Source organism: Microcaecilia unicolor, chromosome 9 (assembly GCF_901765095.1).
Source record: "Microcaecilia unicolor chromosome 9, aMicUni1.1, whole genome shotgun sequence".
In the NCBI taxonomy this organism is placed as follows: Eukaryota; Metazoa; Chordata; class Amphibia; order Gymnophiona; family Siphonopidae; genus Microcaecilia; species Microcaecilia unicolor.
Genome location: NC_044039.1, coordinates 58,841,496 through 58,864,832, shown reverse-complemented (window position 1 = coordinate 58,864,832; position 23,337 = coordinate 58,841,496). Strand labels below are relative to the sequence as shown.

General features: G+C 43.1%; 1 protein-coding gene across 1 annotated transcript in view; it reads right to left on the bottom strand.

The window, feature by feature from the left end:
* CAPRIN2 (caprin family member 2) overlaps positions 1–23,337 on the bottom strand; it is a 701,412-nt gene that overhangs the window by 220,491 nt on the left and 457,584 nt on the right. The window contains 2 exon segments of the mRNA XM_030214677.1: positions 8,748–8,922; positions 9,310–9,459. Coding sequence (XP_030070537.1) covers positions 8,748–8,922; positions 9,310–9,459 — 325 coding nt within the window.

Here is a 23,337-nt window from a genome sequence, read left to right as displayed (position 1 = left end):
AGACTTGCCAACATCCCAATATAGTTACAAACATTACTTCTATGGAGCTCCAATTAGTTTCTCCATTGTCTTTTAATTCGTATCCCAATGCTCCTCTTTTGTCCAGGGGTCATCAGCAGACCATACTTCTAAACTTACTTAAGTTATTCTGCGCATTGTAATTGTCCGCCGCTTGCCGCCAAAAGAAGCAATTCTTTACTTGAATAACTTTCAGTTACAACATGTGCCTTTCGTTACCTTATTCATCTCTCGTCTGCAGCAGTTGTTTTACAAAGTCTTGTGCTGCTTGTGTTGTTTCATAGGTTTTCGTCGCAGACTGATGGGTTACCCGTAGTTTCGCCGGGTACAGCAAGGTAAATTTAACCTTATGTTGAATTAATTGGGAGCAAATTGGTGAAAAGCTCCTTCTCTTCGCCACAACTGCCGCCGAGTAATCCTGAAAGCAAAGGATTTTTTGGTTGTTATATTTAAGAGCCATACCTCCTCTCATAGCTTGCAATATCGCTGTTTTTTGAACAAAATTCAGGAAACGGCAGATAACTATTCTGGGTCTGGCGTCACCCGCTCTCTGCATCCCCATGCGATGTGCTCTTTCAATTTGCAACGGGCCCAGCTCTGTGCTCAATTTTAGTTCTTTCATCAGCCATGTTTCAAGAAAAGTACGTAGTTCTTTATCGCTGATTTCTTCGGGGAGCCCCACGAAGCGCAAGTTATTACGTCGGGATCTGTTTTCTAGATCCTCGAGTTTCTCAGCTTGGTCTTCTACCAGCTTTTGAAGTTTAGCATATTTTTCTTCTACAACTCCTGTACGATCTTCCAGGGCCCCCGTGCGTTGTTGGTGCGCTACAAGGTCTTGGCTCAATTGCGCCATATGATTTTGTAATCCCTCCAGTTTTGAATTCAAGCCTTCCAATTTTTTATCTAGGATCGCCTCCATCGCGGTCGTCACCTCTCCCACAATCTCTGCTGCCCATGCCGACCCGACTGCAGAGGTTGGCGGGCTCGCTGGGGCCGCCATTTTGTCTTCCAGCGCTTTACTCTTGTCTCTGTCTTTTTTTAGCGATTTAGCCGTCATACTTGCTATCAATTTCTCTTTCGGCCGCAGAATCTTAATGCGTCAGCTTTCCGCTAGCAATTGTGGTTCACACCGTCTTATTTCTGGAGTTAATTCGATGGGAATTACAAGGAGGTACCTGGAGCTAGTCTAGCATCGACCGCTCCGGTACATAGCGTCACGTGACCGTAAACTCCCTTTATATAGAGCAATCAAGGGACAAGTATCTTCATTACACTTAGTTGGTCAATCCTAATTCTTGTTACTCCCTGTCATACTTCACCTATTCTCACTTGTGAATCACATCATTATGATCTTCATTCAGTGCAATTCATGTTCTGCTTTAATCCTAAGGCAAACTATCTGGAACCTTAGAGCTTGTCCTGTTTCCAAATGTCAGTCTTGAAAGAAGAGATCAACATACTCAAGAAGGAATTAGCTACAATTAAAGCAGCATCCAGGATTACTCATTTTCCAGCTAATTTACCACCACCACCACTGCCTCAGAGAATGAAACATCAGAGGAATAGATGGGTCACAGTAGGCTCTGGTAGACTAAGATCACACAAAACACAGAAACACTCGCCCTCCCAAGCTTTGCCCCTGTCAAATTCTTTTGCAGCGTTGCATCATTATGATGGTAAAAAAAAGAAGTACTGTGGAGGAACCAGAGGCAATGAAAGTAGCACAACCCAAGAAATATCCCCCAAATAATGACAGAATGGTGAAAAGCAGAAAACTTTCTGCTCGGAGACTCCATTACCAGGGGCATTAACTTAGGAACACAGATCAGGGGTTCCAACCTAGTAAAATGTCTTCCAGGATCTTCAGCTACAAGATGTACAGACGAAATACTGAAAGTGATCTGAGAAGAGAGCGAGGCTTCAAATGCTGATGTTGTAATTCACCTGGGGACAAGTGACCTGGCCAAAAATAGCAAGTTTACAGCACAGAGCGCGCTCCCGAAGCTTGGGGAGGGACTGAAATCTTTGGTTCGGACTGTGGCTTTTTCTGAAGTAATTCCTACATGGGGGAGGGGAGAGGGAAGACTACACAAAGCAAAGGAATTCAATAAGTGGCTTGAGTCTTGGTGTAAAGAAGGTGGTTTTAGATACATATGAGCATGGGGTAATACAAGGAAAAACAACAGGCTGTACTGTAATGATGGGAAAAAGGATCCTTGGGGAGAAATTCAGACAATATGGCTATAGACATTTAAACTAGAGGGTGGGGGTGACAAAAGGAAACAAGGGATTTTGGAAAGTCACCCCCAGAATAAACATAATGGCAGAGGGAAAGGTCATGGAAATATAGTAAACCACCTAAACTCACTAAGCACATGGAAAGCTAATGTGCACAAATGCTCGTAGTCTAAGTAAAAAGGTTCAAGACTTGCAAGCCCTGATGTTTGAAGAAAACTTGGATATTGTTGTTATTACAGAGATGTGGTTCAACGATTCCCCTGAAAAGGGATGCGACCGTACCGGGCTATAATCTTTTTAGGAAGGATAGAGAGGGCCGAAGAGGTGGAGGAGTGGCTCTGTATGTGAGAGAATATCAGAGTTGCTGAAATGCGGGGAACCTGGGGAAATGAAGAAGCTTTATGGATCGTCCTGGAAAGAAGATGGAACCTGTATCCACACGGGGGTTATCTACAGACCTACTGCGCAAACGGAGAAGTTAGACAAGGATCTGATAGAAGATATTCAAAAGATTGGTATGAAAGGGGAGGTGCTACTGTTGGGAGATTTCAATTTGTCTGACATGGATTAGAACGTCCTGTCTTCGAAATCAGAAAGAAGTAGGGAGATTGTGGATGCCTTTCAAAGTGCCTTGCTCAGACAAGTGGTGATTGAACTCACGAGGGAAGGGTCGATACTGGATCTAGTGCTCACGAATGGGGGTAGTGTTTCCAATATCCGGGCATGGTGTCCACCTATGTCATAGTGATCACACCGTATGGTTTGATATAAGGGCGAAGGCGGAGTGCGGATGCACAAAACTCAAAGTACTGGATTTCAGACATATTGATTTTGATAAAATTGGGGAATACCTGAAGGAGCTGTTGGCGTGGGAAGTTGCAAAAATAGTGGTCCAAGCTAAAGGCTGCTATAAATATGGCGACTGATCTTTTTGTGAAGAAAGTAAACAAAAACAAGAGAAGCAGGAAGCCTATATGGTTCTCCAAACAAGTAGCTGAAAAAAAGAGCAAAAGAGGCTTTGTTCAAGAAATAAAAAAAGAACGCAACGAGAAGATCACGGAAAAGATTATCGGATTAAACTCAAAGAAGCGAAGAGGAAAATACAGCTAGTGAAAACGCGAACGGAAGGAAAAAAGGCTAAAGATGTAAAGAGCGGTGATAAGACCTTTTTCAGATATATTGGAGAAAGGAGAAGAGATAGGAGAGTGATGAAGATAAAGTGAATGTGCTAAACAATTATTTCTCTTTGTTGTTCACGCAGGAAAATCCTGGAGAAGGACCACAGTTGGCTGCCGAGGGAACATCTGGGAATGGAGCAGATACTGCGCAGTTTACGGAATAAAGTTTATTAACAGCTTGAGAATCTGAAGGTGAACAAAGCTATGGGGCTGGATGGGATACATCCCAGGATACTGAAGGAGCTCAGAGAGGTCCTGGCAGGACCTCAAAGATTTATCATCATTTCAAAATATATAACAAGAATACCTTGTCATAGTAATACAGCAGAAATCATAACACAAGGAAAACTTATTTTTCATCAATCTTAATTATATAGAAATAAAGAAATATCATTTCTGTCATTAGGAAATACAAAGAAAAATATATCATAAGATACAATTATTTTAGCTTCCTTAGACCCCAAATACGGGGGGGGGGGGGGGGGGGGGGGGGGGCATTCTGAAAAGAGAAGATTATATAAGAACAACATTTACTAAACAATGTGGCAATTCCTCGAATTACTTTTAAAGCTGTTAATCTAGGAAAGATTTTAGCTGTTCTGGTGAATAAAATATATATTTTGTTTCACCCAGTCTTACTACACACTTACAGGGGTAAGTTAAGAGGAAAGAACCCCCCCAACTCCACAGTTCTCTTCCTCATAGCAAGAAATGCTTTCCATTTTTGCTGAGTCTGTTTCGTAACATCGGGATAAATCCACACTTTCTCACCTCCAAAGAGGGTTTTAATAAAGTACAGTCTCATAACGGAATTTAAATCCTGCTCAAATACAAATGAGACAATAAGTGTAGATCTTTCAGTTTTTTTCATCTAAAGATTGTTCCAATAATTCTGAAATATTACTCAGATCTAAATTTGCTTTTTCAGATTTTTTTTCTCTCCTCCTTCCTTTCTAACACTCAGAATATAATACAATTTGTTTATAGGCGGAATTGCTTCTAAAGGAAATTTCAGATTTTCATTCAAATATCTTTTAAAAAGTTCCATTGGAGTGCATCCAGGAAGTTTAGGAAAGTTTAAACAGCATAAGTTCAGACATCGGTTAAAATTTTCTAGTTGTTCAATCTTTCGACGTACATCTATATTGTCTTTTACTACATTGTCTCTAAATGTTTGAAGTGATTCAACTTCCTGTTGTAACTTTGTGACTTTAGTTACCAGTTCTTGTTTTACTGAATCAACTGTTTCTTTCAGATCTCCTCTACTTTCAGATCTTCAAATTTAGAGTTAAAAGTTGCTACCTCACCTGATGTTTTTTGCAATGTCAGGTCCATTTTATTCAGCATTAGTCATATCTTCTCCAGACTGATCTCCGTTTTCTCACGAGGCTCAACCTCGGAGCACAGCGTTTTCTGCAGAGTTAGTCCCTCGCATAGTGATCCTCTAATTGCACTTCCGGCGCTTCGATAGTTCACCCCTAGCTCTGCCGTCGACGCCGGACACAGAGGCAACATTATCGGTGGTGGTGGTGACCGGGAGACTTCCTCTCCCAGGGTTGATTCCCTTCTCTAGTCATCAGCGCTATGGGATCAGTTTCTCTCATTTTCGTCGAGGAAGCGATGAGGAAGCGTTTGATGTTCGGCTGGGTCGGCGTGGAGATCGAGGAGGGCAGGGCGGGGGCACCATTCTCACCGCTGCTTTACGTTTAGTATGTGGTATTTTGATAGGAAAAAAAATCACAAACCAACTCCAGCTTATCAGGAGCGCTTCACTCAACATCCGACTTCGCCACTATCTTGACACGCACCCCCCCCCCCCCCCCATCCTCAAAGATTTATTTAATAGATCTATACAGACGGGAGAGGTTCCGCGGGATTGGAGACGAGCGGATGTGTTCCCTCTTCACAAAAGTGGAGACAGGGAAGAAGTGGGAAACTAAAGACCGGTAAATCTCACATCGCTGCTGAAAGAAAGGATAGTTAACTTTCTAGAAGCCAATGGGTTACAGGACCCGAGGCAACATGGCTTTACCAAAGGAAAATCCTGCCAAACAAATCTTCTTTGACTGGGTGGCCAAAGAACTGGATGAAAGACGTGCGCTAGATGTAATCTACTTGGACTTCAGCAAAGCCTTTGATATGGTCCCCCACAGAAGCCTCGCGAATAAGCTGAAAGGGTTGAACTTAGGACTGAAAGTCGTGAACTGGATAAGAAACTGGTTGACTGACAGGTGGTAAATGGAATCTGCTCAGAGGAAAGGAAGGTGAGCAGTGGAGTTCCTCAGGGGTCGGTGCCGTTGCCTATTCTATTTAATATATTTGTGGGAGATACTGCTGAAGGGTTGGAAGGAAAGGTGTGCCTTTTTGCGGGTGACATGAAAATAGCCAATAGAGTGGATACCCTGGAGGGAGTAGAAACGATGAGAAGGGATCTCCAAACCTTAGAATGGTCAAGGGTGTGGCAGTTAAAATTTAATAGAAAAAAATACTGGGGATCACACGCTGGGTTTCTCATATATCTATACCCAAGTAGCTAGAAACCTCAAAATGTTACTGTTTTATCTAATAAATCATATGTAATATAGTAGTGTACAGTGCTGTGTGATTGTGCTCAGAATGCCATACATGGAACTCGGCTACAAAACAGCTTATCTCATGTCATTGGGCTCCACCATCATCACACATCCCTCCCTACCTACCAGTTGGAAGCTAATAACATCCAGTCAATATTGCTCCAATATATCAAATACCATATACTGGAAAAATGATAATACTTTGCTTCTGTATTGTTGGCGTGTGCCGTTGGATAGTAGGAGCTGCCCACAGTTTAAAATGGTTGTTCAAGTGGCATTCGTATTATGAGATGGACCGTACAGGTCTTTATCTGCCGTCATTTACTGTGTTAACAGGAAGAATCAAAGAGGTGCTTCACCTTCTGGCCCAGAGCCGTTTGATATGGTTCAGTAGGATACCTAGCAGTATCATTTGTGCCAACATGGATGAGCAACATAGGATAGTGGTCAGTAGGCTTGATGAGTCTAGGCAACCTTTCTGCTCCATCTCAAACTTGGCACCAGGCAGACAGCACACCTCTTGTCATGTCTGGTCTGAAGATAAGTGCCTCAGTTACCTGCGGAAGAGAATCACCAACCACCACCACCTTTTGCTTCTTATTGGTCACCAATCTGGTGGCTTTGGGTTTTTTGATTGTTGTTTCCTCCTGTTCCCGAGATGTTTTAATTTCTTCGGCCTCCAAGGCTGTGAACCGATTGATGGAGTTGGGGGGTTGATTTTGCAGGATCTGCTGACCTGTGTCTAGCTGTTGTCTTTCTGCATAAGATCTTCTGTCCCTTTGCTGGAGATCCGTAATGTTTCAACAAGCGTCTCTGGGATGAATTTGCTTCTTAGTCTTGCTACCTCCTCTTAGTTTTTACTTCTTTCATGAGGGAATCAATGTGTATGCATATATCTCATGAACCCAGAATCTTGCCTTGGGTCAAGCATTCAGTCTGGACATAGGTAGAAGCTGTTAACGAGAGCTGCAGCTTGAGGGGCACAATGTTTCCTTGTCATACCAAGTGTAGGAGTTTTGTACCTGTGGATAAAAAGAAATGAAGGGCCTACTAAGGTCCCCTATTAACAAAAGATTATTACTTGTTCCCTTCTTAAAGTGAGTGTAAAAGCAAAGCCTAGAGGAAGCTGACTTTCTTAAATGAAAAGTGAAGGTAAATATCCTTCTCTTAGATGTATATAATAAAGGAACAGTAAACCTGGTTTTATATATAGTATTGTAAGTTTGCACTACAAATGGAAGAGAAACCCTGTTTATATCAAATCAGTAGCTGTACCTAATAGACAGCAGGCAGCTTAACCCATTAGTGCCCAATAATCCCATAATAAGCCATATGGGAATTTGTTCCCATATGGAAACATTGGGCACTAATAGGTTAAGTAAAAGCATGGAGAAATTATGTCAAAACTGGCTATAAGAGTTTTTGAAGGGAGTAGGCAATGGTTTTGGAAGGCTATATAGGACGTGTCACCCTAGGGGTGGGTGGGCCCTAAGGAGCCAAGATCTGTGGAATGTGCTAGCTGTTGACACCAGTTTCCAATGTTCTAATACAACACCTCTTACCTTAGGGGGGCAACTGAGAGGGTAAAAACTGAACAGGCATGGGACGTTGTTCAAAAATACCATCCTGGAGGCCCAGGCCAAACATATTCCGCAAATTAGAAAAGAAAGATGGAAGTCCAAAAGACAGCCGGCGTGGTTGAAAAGCGAGGTGAAGGAAGCTATTAGGGCTAAAAGAAACGCCTTCAGAAAATGGAAGAAGGAACTGTCTGAAAATAACAAGCAGCATAAGGAGTGTCAAAGCAAATGCAAGGCGCAGATAAAGAAGGCCAAGAGGGATTACGAAAAAAAGATAGCATTAGAGGCAAGAAAACATAGCAAAAGTTTTTTTCAGTATATTAAAAGCAGGAAGCCGGCAAAAGAATCTGTTGGGCCGCTGGATGACGGAGGGGTAAAAGGGGCGATCAAGGAAGATAAAGACGTAGCGGAGAGATTAAATTAATTCTTTGCTTCGGTCTTCACCGAGGAAGATTTGGGTGGGATACCGGTGTCGGAAATGGTATTTCAAGTAGACGAGTCGGACAAACTTACTGACTTCATGGTAAATCTGGAGGACGTAATGGGGCAGTTCAGCAAACTGAAGAGTAGCAAATCTCCTGGACCGGATGGTATTCATCCTAGAGTACTGATAGAACTGAAAAATGAGCTTGTGGAGCTATTGTTAGAAATATATAATTTATCCTTAAAATCGAGCGTGGTATTGGAAGATTGGAGGGTGACCAATGTAACGCCGATTTTTAAAAAAGGTTCCAGGGGAGATCCGGGAAATTATAGACCGGTGAGTCTGACGTCGGTGCCGGGCAAAATGGTAGAGACTATTATTAAGAACAAAATTACAGAGCAAGGACATGGATTACTGAGACCAAGTCAGCATGGCTTTTGTGTGGTGGTAGCCCACCACAAAGTCTTGCTCTGTGCTGGGAAGAGTGGTCTAACTCTGAAAAGTCTACACCATTTCTAGGCAGTGGCATATTGCTTCCACACTTAGCACATGTTAGTCATAGGTTAATGCATATTAGCCTATTTAATTTATGCTAATGCAGATCCCTATTAGGTACCCTTTTAATTCTGGTACCTACTAAACATACCTGTACTACATGGCCACTGCAATAAACACTCATACTTTTGAGGACAAGCAATTCTAGTGAAGTTGGCAAGCCTGCATTTACTAGTAACCTCACCTGCTGGTATAGTCTCCTGTGAGACAGGATTTTGTTCATTGTTAGGTTGCTGTACACATTGAGGCAGTGTTTGAGTACTACTTGTAGCAAAAGTTTGATTGTAGCCTGTAGGGTATGGTTCATCTTTTGGCTCAGTCTCTTTACGTGGTGGCAGTGGAGCACTCACTTTGAATACCTAAAAATTCAAAACAAGTTTGCACTTAACACGGATACAAGTATTACAGTTTTCTATTCATCTACCAAAAGATCACACTGACCATTTCTATTGGAAAGTTAAATAAAAATGAAATTGGAGCTCTAACCAATAAGCTGAAGGTCATGGCTTGCTATATACTCACATTTTAGTTGTGCTACAACCAGGTAAACATACTAGCAATATAAAGTTAGCCTTTAAGCTTGGCATCTGAAGGTAAGTGGATGGAAGAACTTGTTAACAGCTCAGAACAACCAGTCTAGTGCATTAGTACATCTTGATTAGGAACCAAAAAGAATCTGTTCTTCAGTCATTTGGTCAGGTTAATCAAAGTGTTTCATAATGGCATCTTACAAGTTGTGTACTTACAGTCTGCATAGTTTGGAAGGGAGGAGCTGTACTTATGACTGCTGAGCTGCTGATAGCTGGAGAACCCTTAAAAGCTTTTTCCTTTGGTACTGGTGACATGGAAGAACTTGAAGTTGTTACAGGAGTCTGACTTTGCAAGGGAACAGTTGCCTGATGGAGAGAAAAGGAGATCAGCAGAAGTAAGTACCTTCAATTCAAAAGCTTCTGCATTTTTATATACCACAGCCTCCACTATAATCTTAGTTGGTAAAATAGAAGCATTGTGTTGACACCTTATCATATACATTAAAACTGAGCCTTTACATTAATATACTGATATGTAGAATATAAAATCTCCTTTCCAGCTATGTTAACCAAATTCAATTTATGTCCTATTACAGGGTGACAGTCAGACTCTTCAGGCAAGGTACTAGTTAATCAGTTCTCCTAAGGCATACTTACCCAAATTGGTCTCATGATGTACAAGTGTAAATTAAATATTTAGAAAAGTAAGCTTCTAGCTATGTGCTTTCAATAGCCCCAATAATTTAGTAAATTGACCTATAAATTAAAGGAACAAGCGTGAAATGAACAAGTCAGACAAATTGAGGAAAGCCCTTAAATGACCTGAAAAATGAACCAATTCTCAGGCACATCCCCAGTGGCTTTGTTACATATCCAGAATTGGGGCATAATGACCATAACATACTGAACCGAGGTCAAACAGCAGTATCTTTCAAAATAATGTACTGAAAGCAAAAACTATAAAAGTACATTTTTTAAACCTCAAAACTAGTAGTTTTGTTTTTGTTTAGCCAAAGGCTGCAATTATATGCTCCTGAAACTGCCTAATTTGGTAAATATCTTCACAGAACACAGGAAAAAAAAAAGCCTGATGTAATTAGTATTGGGTTTGTTTTTGTAATTGCGTTGAAGGGGGACGGGGGAGAATAGCAGGGAGGGGGAGAAAATAGAAGTTGCATTTGTTTTCAAAAATTATGCTTCTTGGAAATGTATTGCATTTTGTTTGTATAAGAATTTCTTAATAAAAAGATTTCACAAAAAAACAAAACCAAAACACAAAAATAACTTAATGTGCACTATAATTTCTACATAAGCAATTGCTCACAGGGTCAATTCATCTTTTAAAAAAAGGACCCTTATTAGACTGTTGATATAATAGTCTGTATTAACCATCCTTTGCTAATGTGACCATCTGGCATATCTGAACAGACCCGACCCCGTCCCCCAATGATACTGTGTTGCTGTTCAGCAGCACATGGCTTCTTTTCCTGTTTTCCAGCTTCACAAGCCATACGTACATAAGTATTGCCATTCTGGCATACTGGGACAGATCAAAGGTCCATCAAGCCCAGCATCCTGTTTCAAATACCTGGCAAGATCCCAAAAAAGTACATTTTATGCTGCATATCCCAGAAATAAGCAGTGGATTTTCCCCAAGTCAATTTAATAATGGTCTACGGACTTTTCCTTTAGGAAGCTGTCCAAACCTTTTTTAAACTCTGATAAGCTAACCGACTTTACCACATTCTCTGGCAACGAATTCCAGAGTGTAATTACACTTTGAATGAAGATATATTTTCTCCAATTCGTTTTATATTTACTACTTTGTAGCTTCATCGCATGTCCCCTATTCCTAGTATTTTTGGAAAGAACAGATGATTCGCGTCTACCCATTCCAATCCACTCATTTTGTAGACCTCTTTCGTATTTCACCTCAGCCGTCTTTTCCCCAAGCTGAACAGCCCTAGCCGCTTCAGCCTTCCCTCATTAGGAAGTCGTCCCATCCCCTTTATTATTTTCATCGTCCTTCTCTGTACCATTTCTAATTCCACTATATCTTTTTAGAGATGTGGCAACCAGAATTGAACATATTTGAGGTGCGGTCGCACCACGGAGTGATACAAAGGCATTATAACATCCTCATTTTTGTTTGCCATTCCTTTCTTAACACCTATTTGCTTTCTTAGCCACAGCACACTGAGCAGGTTTCAACATATCCACGCTGCCACCGCCTAGATACCTTTCTTGTTCGGTGACTCAACATGGAACCTTGCATTACGTAGCTATAATTCAGGATCCTCTTTCCCACATGCATCACTTTGCACTTGCTCACATTAATCATCATCTGCCATTTAGATGCCCAGCCTCGTAAGATCTTGTAATTTTTCGCAATCCTGTCATTTAACAACTTTGAATAACTTTGTGTCATCAATAATTTAATTACCTCACTAGTTAATCCCATCTCTAGATCATTTATAAATATGTTAAAAAGCAGCATTCCCAGCACAGACCCCTGGGGAACCCCACTATCTACCATTCTCCATTGAGAATACTGACTAACCCTGTTCTCTGCTTTCTATCTTTTAACCAGTTTTTAATCCACAATAGGACGCTACCTCCTATCCCATGACTCGCCAATTTCTTCTGGAGTCTTTCATGAGGTACTTTGTCAAATGCCTTCTGAAAATGCAGATCCACAATATCAACTGGCTCACCTTTATCCATATGTTTGTTCACCCCTTCAAAGAAATGCAGTAGATTGGTGAGGCAAAATTTCCCTTCACTAAATTCATGTTGGCTTTGTCTCATTAATCCATGCTTTTGAACATGCTCTAATTTTGTTCTTTGTAATAGTCTCTACCATTTTGCCCGGCACCGACATCAGGTTCACTGGTCTATAATTTCCCAGATCTCCTCTGGAACCTCGATTTTAAAGATAAATTACATATTACTAACAATAGTTTCACAAGTTCATTTTTCAATTCTATTAGTACTCTGGGATGAATACCATCTGGCCCAGGAGATTTGCTACTCTTTAAATTGTCTAATTGCCCCATTACATCCTCCAGGTTTACAGAGATTTCATTCAGTTTCTCCAAAACATCAGCTTTGAATATAATTTCTGGCACCGGTATCTCTCTCAAATCTTCCTCGGTGAAGACAAATAAAGAATTCATTTAATCTCTCTGCTATGGCTTTGTCTTCCCTGATCGCCCCTTTTACCCCTCAGTCATCTAGCGGCCCAACAGATTCTTTTGCCAGCTTCTTGGTTTTAATATACCTTAAAAAATGTTACTATGTGGTTTTGCCTCCAACGCAATCTTTTTTCAAAGTCCTTCTTTGCCTTCCTTATCAGCACTTTGCACTTGACTTGATATTCCTTATGCTGTTTCTTATTAATTTCAGTCTGTTCCTTTTTCCATTTTCTGAAGGATTTTCTTTTAGCTCTAAATAGCTTCCTTCACCTCACTTTTTAACCATGCCGGCTGTCGTTTGGTCTTCCTTCCTCTTTTATAAATACGTGGAATATATTTGGCCTGGGCTTCCAGGATGGTAGCATCCAGGCCTAATGTAAAATTTTGACCCTCGCAGCTGCTCCTTTAAGTCTTTCCCCCCCCCCCCCTTCTCATTTTATCATAATCTCCTTTTTGAAAGTTAAATGCTAACGTATTGGATTTCCTTTGTGTATTTACTCCAAAGCTAATATCAAATCTGATCATATGATCACGTTATCAAGTGGCCCCAGCACCATTACCTCCCGCACCAAATCATGCGCTCCACTAAGGACTAGGTCTAGAATTTGTCCTTCTCTTGTCGGCTCCTGTACCAGCTGCTCCATAAAGCAGTCAAGGAATTTTACCTCCCTAGCATGCCCCAATGTTACATTTACCCAGTCAATAATCGGGGTAATTGAAGTCACCCATTATTATTATGTTGCCCAGTTTGCTAGCCTTCCTAATTTCTGATAACATTTCTGTATCCGTCTGTTCATCCTAGCCAGGTGAACGGAAGTACAGTCCTATCACTATCCTTTTCCCCTTTACACATGGAATTTCAATCCATAGTGATTCCAACAAGTGTTTTGTTTCCTGCAGAATTTTCAATGTATTTGATTCAAGGCTCTCCTTAATATACAAGGCTACCCCTCCACCAATTCGATCCACCCTATCACTACGATATAATTTGTACCCCGGTATGACAGTGTCCCACTGGTTATCCTCCTTCCACCAGGTCTCAGAGATGCCTATTATATCTAATTTTTCATTTAGTGCAATATATTCTAACTCTTCCATCTTATTTCTTTGTCTCCTGGCATTCGCATATAGACATTTCAAACTATGTTTGTTGTTCCTATTTACATCATGCTCAGTACTTGACAGTATTCATTTGCAATCTTTTGTCGGACTTATTTTTATTTAAGGACACCTGATCTACTATGGTCTCCTTTTCAATCTCACTATCGGGATACCCTATCTTCCTTGTTTTGGTGATATCTTTGAAAGCTACCTTATTACGAACCATGCGCTTTTGAGCGACTGTTGGCCTATCCCTCAGTTTCTAGTTTAAAAGCTGCGCTATCTCCTTTTTAAATGCTGATGCCAGCAGCCTGGCCCTATCCTGGTTAAGGTGGAGCCCATCCTTTCGGAATAGGCTCCCCCTTCCCCAGAATGTTGCCCAGTTCCTAACAAATCTAAAACCTTCCTCCCTGTACCATCTTATGCATGCACTGAGATTCCGGAGCTCTGCGCATGGAATGGGTAGCACTTCAGAAAATGCTACCCTAGAGGTTCTGGATTTGAGCTTTCTACCTTGATATGACGGCTGAAGAGGAAGGTGGCCACTCAAAACTCAAAGTCCTGGATTTCAAGCATGCTGACTTTAATTAAATGGGGGAATACCTAAGGAAGGAGCTGATGGGCTGGGAGGATGTACGAGAAGTGGAAGGACAGTGGTCCAGACTGAAAGAAGCTATAAATAGGGCCACAAACCTTTATGTAAGGAAAGTAAATAAAAGCAAGAGAAAAAGGAAACCGCTATGGTTCTCCAAGCAAGTGGCTGAGAAAATAAAGGCTAAAGAGTTGGCGTTCCACAAATACAGAAAAACTCAAGACGAGGAACATGGGGAGGAATACTGGAGGAAACTGAAAGAAGCCAAGAGAGAGGTACGTCTGGCGAAAGCGCAAGCAGAACAAATGGCTACAAAGGTAAGGAGGGGTGACAAAAATTTCTTCAGGTATATTAGTGAAAGGAGAATGACTAAAAAGGGAATTGTGAGACTAAAAGATACTGCAAACCGCTATGTAGATAATGATGAAGAAAAGGCAAATTTGCTAAATAGATACTTTTGTTCTGTTTTTACTGAAGAAAATCTGGGAGAAGGACCACGATGGACTGGCAAAAGTTCATTTGAGAATGGAGTGGATATAGCACCGTTCACGAAAGAGTGTGTATCAACAACTAGAAAAACTAAAGGTGGACAAAGCCATGGGACCGGATGGGATCCACCCCAGGATATTGAGAGAGCTCAGAAAGGTTCTGGCGGGTCCTCAAAGATTTGTTTGATAAATCCTTAGAAATGGGAGAGGTTCCGAGGGATTGGAGAATGGCAGAGGTGGTCCCTCTTCACAAAAGTGGTGATAGGGAAGAAGCTGGAAACTACAGGCCGGTAAGCCTCACTTCGATTACTGGAAAAGTAATGGAAGCGATGCTGAAGGAAAGGATAGTGAATTTCCTGGAAGAAAATGAGTTGCAAGATCCGAGACAACATGGTTTTACCAAAGGGAAATTGTGCCAAACGAATGTCATTGAATTCTTTGATTGGGTGACCGGAGAATTGAACCGTGGACGTGCTATAGACATAATCTACTTAGATTTCAGCAAGGTTTTTGACACTGTTCCCCACAGGAGGCTCTTAAATAAACTGGATGGGCTGAAGATAGGACCCAAAGTGGTGAACTAGATTAGGAACTGGTTGACAGACAGGCGCCAGAGGGTGGTGGTGAATGGAGTTCGCTCGGAGGAGGGAAAGGTGAGTAGTGGAGTGCCTCAGGGATCGGTGCTGGGGCCGATTCTGTTCAATATATTTGTGAGTGACATTGCCGAAGGGTTAGAAGGTAAGGTTTGCCTATTTGCGGATGATACTAAGATTTGTAACACAGTGGACACCCCGGAGGGAGTGGAAAACATGAAAAAGGATCTGAAAAAGCTAGAAGAATGGTCTAAGGTTTGGCAATTAAAATTCAATGCGAAGAAATGCAAAGTGATGCACTTAGGGAGTAGAAATCCAAGAGAGGCTTATGTGTTAGGCGGTGAAAGTCTGCTAGGTATGGATGGGGAGAGGGATCTTGGGGTGATAGTATCTGAGGATCTGAAGGCGATGAAACAGTGTGAAGGCGGTGGCCGTAGCTAGAAGGTTACTAGGCTGTATAGAGAGAGGTGTGACCAGCAGAAGAAAAGAGGTGTTGATGCCCCTGTAGAAGTCGTTGGTGAGGCCCCACCTGGAGTATTGTGTTCAGTTTTGGAGGCCGTATCTTGCTAAGGATGTAAAAAGAATTGAAGCGGTGCAAAGAAAAGCTACGAGGATGGTATGGGATTTGCGTTACAAGACGTATGAGGAGAGACTTGCGGACCTGAACATTCATACCCTGGAGGAAAGGAGGAACAGGGGTGATATGATACAGACGTTCAAATATTTGAAAGGTATTAATCCGCAAACAAACCTTTTCCGGAGATGGGAAGGCGGTAGAATGAGAGGGCATGAATTGAGATTGAAGGGGGGCAGACTTAAGAAGAATGTCAGGAAGTGTTTTTTCACGGAGAGGGTGGTGGGTGCTTGGAATGCCCTCCCGCGGGAGGTGGTGGAGATGAAAATGGTAACGGAATTCAAACATGCGTGGAATAAACATAAAGGAATCCTGTGCAGAAGAAAGGGATCCTTAGGAGCTTAGCCTAGAATGGGTGGCAGAGCTGGTGGTTGGGAGGCGGGGCTAGTGCTGGGCAGACTTATACGGTCTGTGCCGGGGCTGGTGGTTGGGCGGCGGGGATACTGCTGGGCAGACTTTTACGGTCTGTGCCAGAGCCGGTGGTGGGAGGCAGGGATAGTGCTGGGCAGACTTATACAGTCTGTGCCAGAGCTGGTGGTGGGAGGCAGGACTGGTAGTTGGGAGGCGAGGATAGTGCTGGACAGACATACAGTCTGTGCCAGAGCTGGTGGTGGGAGGCGGGGTTGGGGTTGGGAGGCGGGGATAGGGCTGGCCAGACTTATACAGTCTGTGCCCTGAAGAGGACAGTACAAATAAAGTAGCACACATGAATTTATCTTCTTGGGCAGACTGGATGGACCATGCAGGTCTTTTTCTGCCGTCATCTACTATGTTACTATGTTACCTAAGAGCCTAAATTTGGCTTCCAGAACCTCTCTCCCACATTTCCCTATGTCACTGGTACCCACATGTCCCAAGACAAGTCAGTTCCTCCCCAACACTATCTAAAATCCTATCGGGATGACACTTGAGGTCCACCACCTTTGCACCAGGCAGGCTAGTGACCAGATGATCCTCACGTCCACCATCCACCCATCTATCTACATGCCTAATAATTGAATCACCAACTACAACAGCTGTCCTAACCCTTCCCATCTGGGCACTAGCTCCTGGAGGCACATCCTCGGTGCAAGAGGACATTGAATTCCCTGGTGTGCTCTACTTTTAGAAGGCCTCCCTCCTCTAAGGCAGCACAGGGGTGTCAGACTGGAGGTGGGACCTCTCTACAACGTCCCTGTAGGCCTCCTCTATGTACCCCTCTGTCTCCCTCAGCTCCTACAAGTCTGCTACTCTAGTCTCAAGAGAACAGACTCGTTCTGAGAACTAGGAGCTCTTTGCCATCAAGCACGCACATGACATCTCACCAAATGGGAGATAATCATACATGTGACAATGCAAAAGACTGGATAGCATCCCTCTTGCTGCTGGACTACAGTCAGCATCTTAGTATTATAGAGTTGTTTAATTAAAATTTCTTAAGGTACTAGGGATATCAGCAGTGGCGTACCAAGGGGGGGGGGGGGCGGTCCGCCCCGGGTGTCAGCTGGTGGGGGGTGCTCCGCGAGAGCCAACAGCTTTTTTTTTTTTTAAATCCATGCACCGATCGCCGATCCAGGCAGCGCCTCGCGTCTGTCCTGCATGAACTGAAAAGAGGAAATCGCTTTGCTGACGTCGGGCCTTCCCTCGCTTGTTGTCCCGCCCTCTTTTGAGGTAACTTCCTATTTCCTCGAGGGCGGGACAACAAGCCAGGGAAGGCCCGACGTCAGCAAAGCGATTTCCTCTTTTCAGATCATGCAGGGCAGACGCGAGGCGCTGCCTGCATCGGTGCACGGATTAAAAAAAAAAAAAAAAAAAGCAGGGTGGTGGCTTTAGGGTGAAGAGGGCTCAGGCCTCTCGACAGAGGGGGGGCTCAGAGGGGAGAAGAGGATTGGTGAGGGTGCTCAGAGGGAAGAAGGGGATTGGGGAGGGTGGGGGTGCTCATAGAGGAGAAGAGGATTGGGGAGGGTGGTCATAGGGGAGAAGGGGATTGGGGAGGGGAGTGCTCATAGGGGAGAAGGGGTCTGGGGGTCTCACAAAGGGGGCAGGAGGGAAAATTGGTCCATGCCTGGGGCAGGTGGGAGAATGGGTCTGGGGCTGAAAAGGGGGGATGCAAGGCATGTGGTGGATGAAGGGGGCTGGAACTGGGGGCTGAAAAGGAGGGTATTTGGGATAAGGGGGCTAGTACTGGAACTCGGGTCTGAAACGGGGCAGGGGCTGAAACTGGGGGCTTTAAAGGGGACAGGGAGAACTGGCTGGGGCTGAAGCTCGGGACTGATGGGAGAAAAGGGCTGGGGACTGGTGGGATAGTGGGGCTGAAAAGGGGGGCAGGTGGGAGATGTGGGCTGGGGCTGGAACTAGGGGTAGGTGGAATAAGGGGGCTGAAAGAGGGGGCAGAGAGAGAGGGGACAGACCCTGGATGGAAGTGGGGAGCGTGAGGGAGGGAAGACCTTGGATAGATGGGAGAGGGAGGGCAGACGGATTGAAGGGGCAGAGAGAAAGGGCAGATGGTGGGTGGAAGGGGGAGAGAGAAAGAGGGCAGACTGGGGTAAATGGTGGATAGAAGGGGCAGAGATAGAGGGCAGATGTGGATGGAAGGGAGAGAGAGATGGCAGACTGGGGCAGATGGTGGATGGAAGGGGCAGAAATAGAGGGCAGATGTGGATAGAAGGAAGAGAGAGGGCAGACAGTGGATGGAAGGGACATTAGAGAGGGCAGACACTGGATGGCAAAGAGTGAGCGAAGACATGCTGGATGGAAGGAAGACAGTGAAAAGAAGATGAGGAAAGCAGAAACCAGAGGCAACTGTAAATATATATTTTAATTATTTTGCTTTAGGATATAGTATTGTAGCTGTGTTAATAAATGTTTATAAGTAGAACATGTAAATAAGGTCATCTTTTTATTAGACTAATTTTAATACATTTTGACTTAACTTTCAGAGAACAAAACCCCCTTCCTCAGGTCAGGATAGGATAATGTAACAGCACTATACTGTATTGACCTGAGGAAGGAGATTTTGGCCTCTGAAAGCTAAATGTATTAGTCCAATAAAATGATATTTGTTTTATTTCTATTTGTTAATTTGTAAAGTGGTGTTTGGTATTTGTTAGTTTTTTCAAATTTAAATCTGCTGTCTTTATATTTTGCACAGTACTAGGGGACGTTTTCTGTTTCTGTGGTGTTGCATTGTATGCAGAGTCTGGCATCTTGGGGGGTTCAGTTTAATTTTTGTCTAAATAGAAAGTTTAAATATTACTACTTATTCTATAGTGGATTAGGGTGTATCTGTGTTTGTGAAAAAGACATGGCTTTCAGTTGGCATTGATTGTGCAGGATCAACGATCTGTATTATTCTGTCTGGTTTCGTTTTACAATAGGTGAATTGATGTTCTAGTGCTCACTGTAGTGTTTAAGATGCTTTCCTTTTCCTTGTGTGACTCGTAGAAATGACTGCTTATGGTATGGTAGAATCGCTCTATAGGTCCTGATGTTTTGTATTCTCGGTATGCCTAGTACTGGATTTGGGGGGGGGGGGGGGAGGGGGTGTTAAAAAATGACCGGCCCCGGGTGTCAACTACCCTAGGTACGCCACTGGATATCAGATGAATACAATGAGCCTCAAGGCTGGTGTGATTTGTAATTTATTTAGGGTTTTCTTCTTAGAAACTAATTAAATATAATTAAAACTAATGAAAATTGAAAATTCCCCTCATCTTGATTTGAATTGACTATGAATGCAGTTGAACTAGGGGTGGGTGGGAATGAAGACTGAACTGGGCACTTCTGTGCCTTCTAGAGTGTTAATGCTGTGGCAGAAACTTAAAGTTTTATAACTATGGGGAAGAGGGTATGGAGACTGGCTAATAAAGTTTGCTTGATTTTTTTTTTTTTAAATTCTGTGTTTATCAATATCCTACAATTCCTCTTTTAAACCGTGATCTTTAAGTACAGAATAAAATAATGTCACTTACCCACAGAGATGTCCTCTTCTCTCAGAGCTTCTTAGAAAGAACGTTAAGTGGGACCTTTCCTCTGAGCCAAGACTGCTTTTCTGCAAGGGAACGATGCTTTGCAGCCAATGAGCTTTGTGCACCTCTCATCCGAGTTAAGAAGCACCAGGGCTGGTGCTATGGTCTGTGGCACCCCCCTGCAAACTATCATTTGGTGCCCCCCCCCCCCCCAGTACATCATCTCCTCCCTCTACTCTTCTCCTCTTCTCCCACCCTGCTCCCTTTTTCAGCCCAGTGCCTTAAAAGGTTACCAATTTTTTTTTTGACTCGACAGCTTTTTAATTTGAAAGCTTCCCATATGTAGATATAAATACCATGAAATAAAATTGAATATCACTAAAACTGCTTAAAAGTTATTTTAACTGGTGGAAATAGCACTAAAAGACTATTTTGTGCTCCTTTTTCTACACTGTTCTATACAATACAGTAATAGATGGTCAAATTTCAGTGAGGATATTCTGTTTACTGATGGGTTCATCTTAACTGTTGTAATCTGCCTTGGGAAGCCTGGTGTTATAAAAATTGGAAGTAAGAATTAAACTCTCCTTTCATTGGAGCATATGGAATCACATCTTCACCTCATCTATTTTTTGTACAAATAGATTATTTTGTTTTAAGCATGTTTCAGGACAAGCGGTTTTCAGAAGTCAAAATAATAAAAAATATATTTTCTTTCATGCAGATCTCTCATTTTCTTAAACTAAATGGGCTATAAGCCCCTAATGCAGTCCACTGGTTTTCTTATATTTTGTCCTTGTGATGACATACTGTGCCTAAACCTGCCCCACCGCAGTAATGCTGCCATCCCCCTCCCACACACTACAACCCTCCCAAGACGACCTACCTTGATACTTGAAGGCTGCCCTGGTGGTGTAGTGGTCTCTACAGCTACAGGAAGAATCCCACTCTACTGCTCTTCTTTGCTCTCAAGACTGCTGCCAGAAGCCTTGGCAATCACTTTTAAAATACGGCGGTGCCGCCCGCAGCACAGAAGAGCAAACGGAGATGGAGGAGCGGCAGAGGACAGGAAAGTGGGATTCTTTCCTGGACCCGCAACCATAGAGACCACTACACCACCAGAACAGCCTTCAAGGATCAATGTAGGTCTTCTGGGAAGGGCAATTTGAATGTTGGCGCCCCCCCCCCCCCCCTGCCATGCCTACCCAGCTTACCACGTTCTGCCGGCCCTGAGAATAAATGTAGCTTCTCTTCCCATTTGCGATTTGAGACCATGCTATTATGCATGAATTTTTGCACCTGGAACCCCACTTTTGTGGCGAGGAAATCATTGGAAAAGTTTTAAGCTGAGACCTTGTTTTTACAGCATGGCAACAATTTTTGGCCAACAGAGGAAAAAAGTTTTGTTTATAGAGCAGAAACCTTTGCAGAAAGGAAGCACTACAGAGATGTTTTGAGTAGAGAGTTGCAAGAGAACAGAAATCTTACCAGTCCCCGCTGGAGTCTTATCCATCCAAAGAATTTAACGGTAAATAAAAAAAGTTTCTAGTCAGCTCTCAGTCTCTCTCTGGGTTCGAGCCGCAGAACGTTGAAACACTCCGGTGCACACATGCAAAACTTGTCTCTGATTCACTGGCACGGTGTGCAGAGAAGTCGCCAAATGCATGCGCTAGTAGGTCAGGTAACATCTGATGCTTGTGCCTGTGTCAGAGTTGAGGTCTACGCATCAGCCCGGGAGCAGAGTATTAATAGTAACACAGTAACTGACAGCAGATAAAAACCTGAACGGGCCAGTCTGCCCAATAGTCACGCTCATCAACTCATAATGAAATCAACAATGAACATGATTATATACTTGATTATGGTCTGGCCCTATCCTTATATTCCAACTGTTGGAGTTGTCAAAGTTCACTCCAGCCTATTTGTCTTCTCATTTGCGGGACACAGACCGTAAAAGTCTGTCCAGCACTGTCCTCATGTTCCAGTCAGCAAAGTTGCTGTCTAAGCCCTTTCCAGCCCATCCTAAACCAGATTGCCATATATGAGAGACAGACCATACAAGTCTGCCTGGTATTGGCCCTAGTTCATCACAGCCAAAGTCACTAAGCATCACTAGACACATTCACACACATGTAGCCATTTAAGTTTTTTTTTTAATAGCTTCCACATCTGTGCTGTTAAAAGCAAGGAGGAGACAGCACTCAAAGAATCTGGTACTTGGTGGCAAGAAGCAGGTGGAAGTGCAGTGTACACTTTCATGGGAATCCCACAGGAATGGCTTCTGTCCCCTGTAGAATTATGAGCACAGGTCAGCACCCCAGCACAGGTCAAAAAAGGCAGAGGCTGACACGCCAGTGCGACTCGAATCTACAGACTGAGATGCCTGTAATTTATTAAAGAACATAAGCCTGTGTAAACTCAGGAAATTTATACCCTTAGGGGGCAAAGCAGGCCTTGGGAAATAAACTAGTATAAACAGAAGAATGTGATTTAGCGACTTAAGGGAAAATATATGGTGAGAACAGAAAACAGAATGATCTCTCAGGAAGGTAAGTGCTGAAGCAGTGCTTAACACAAAAGGTATATAAACAATTGAATAAGAGCATTATGTTGGAGAGGCAGAGGTAGACCACATGTTTGTGTCCCTTGCTCTCCACATGAGAAACTAGCATTTGTAATTATAAATTTCTCTTGGTAAGTAATAAATCTTTTAACATTGCTTTCTCATATGTGTCGCCTTGTATTTTATCTCTCTAAAGTTGTTATATTATATGTTAATAGTAAAAAAGGCCTGTTTCTTAACGCAATGAAACGGGCGCTAGCAATGTAATGAGTTCCTGCCATTAATGTTTCCACGGTTGTATTCTGAATATAATTATTTACATGGGTAAGATTTCTTTATATACAATACTAGCAAAAAAGGCCCATTTCTGTTTTAAAGGAAATGGGTGCTAGCAAGGTTTTCCTCGGAGTGTGTATGTTTGAGAGTGTGAATGTGCGAGTGTGTGTGTGACAGAGACAGAGTGAGACTGGGTGCGAGTGTGTCTGTGACAATGAAAGTATGTGCCAGGGTCCCCCCCCTCTCTCCCAGGTCCAGGGTTGTCCCCCCCCCACCCCCGGTATGTCTCCCATTTGCAGGGGTGTCCCGCTTCCCTCCCTTCCTCTTAGTTGCAGGGTCCCCCCCTCCTCCCTTTTTCCCCAGCTACAGGGTCCCCCCTCCCCCCCTCCCAGTTGCAGGGTCGGTGTCTCTCTCCCCTCCTTTTGTCCAGTGGAAACAGCTGTAAAAACGGCAATGAGAAGCAGCTCCTAGGTTTCTTTTCTTTTTTAGAGTGTATAGGAATGACGGCTACTTTGGGGAGTGGAATCAGAGATTAACCAATGGGCTTCCTTGCTTACCATAGACTTGCTTTGTTCACTTCCACTCCTGTCTATTGAACGTTCTGCAGCATGTCATAGCAGCCAATCAGTGGCACTTCAGGAATGATGTCACTTATCTACTCCACTTTCCTTTTCCACGGTTCCAGGCAGCCTCAGAACGTTGGAGGTGAGAATTATATAGGATAGTTTAGAGAGGTGGTAAAAATACTAAACACCACTAGTCTTTCAACACTCCACAATACTGAGTAGTGGATATTTGGGACATTGGAGTGAGAGTGGAAAGACAGTGATAATCCTAGGGTGGTACAAGGGACCCC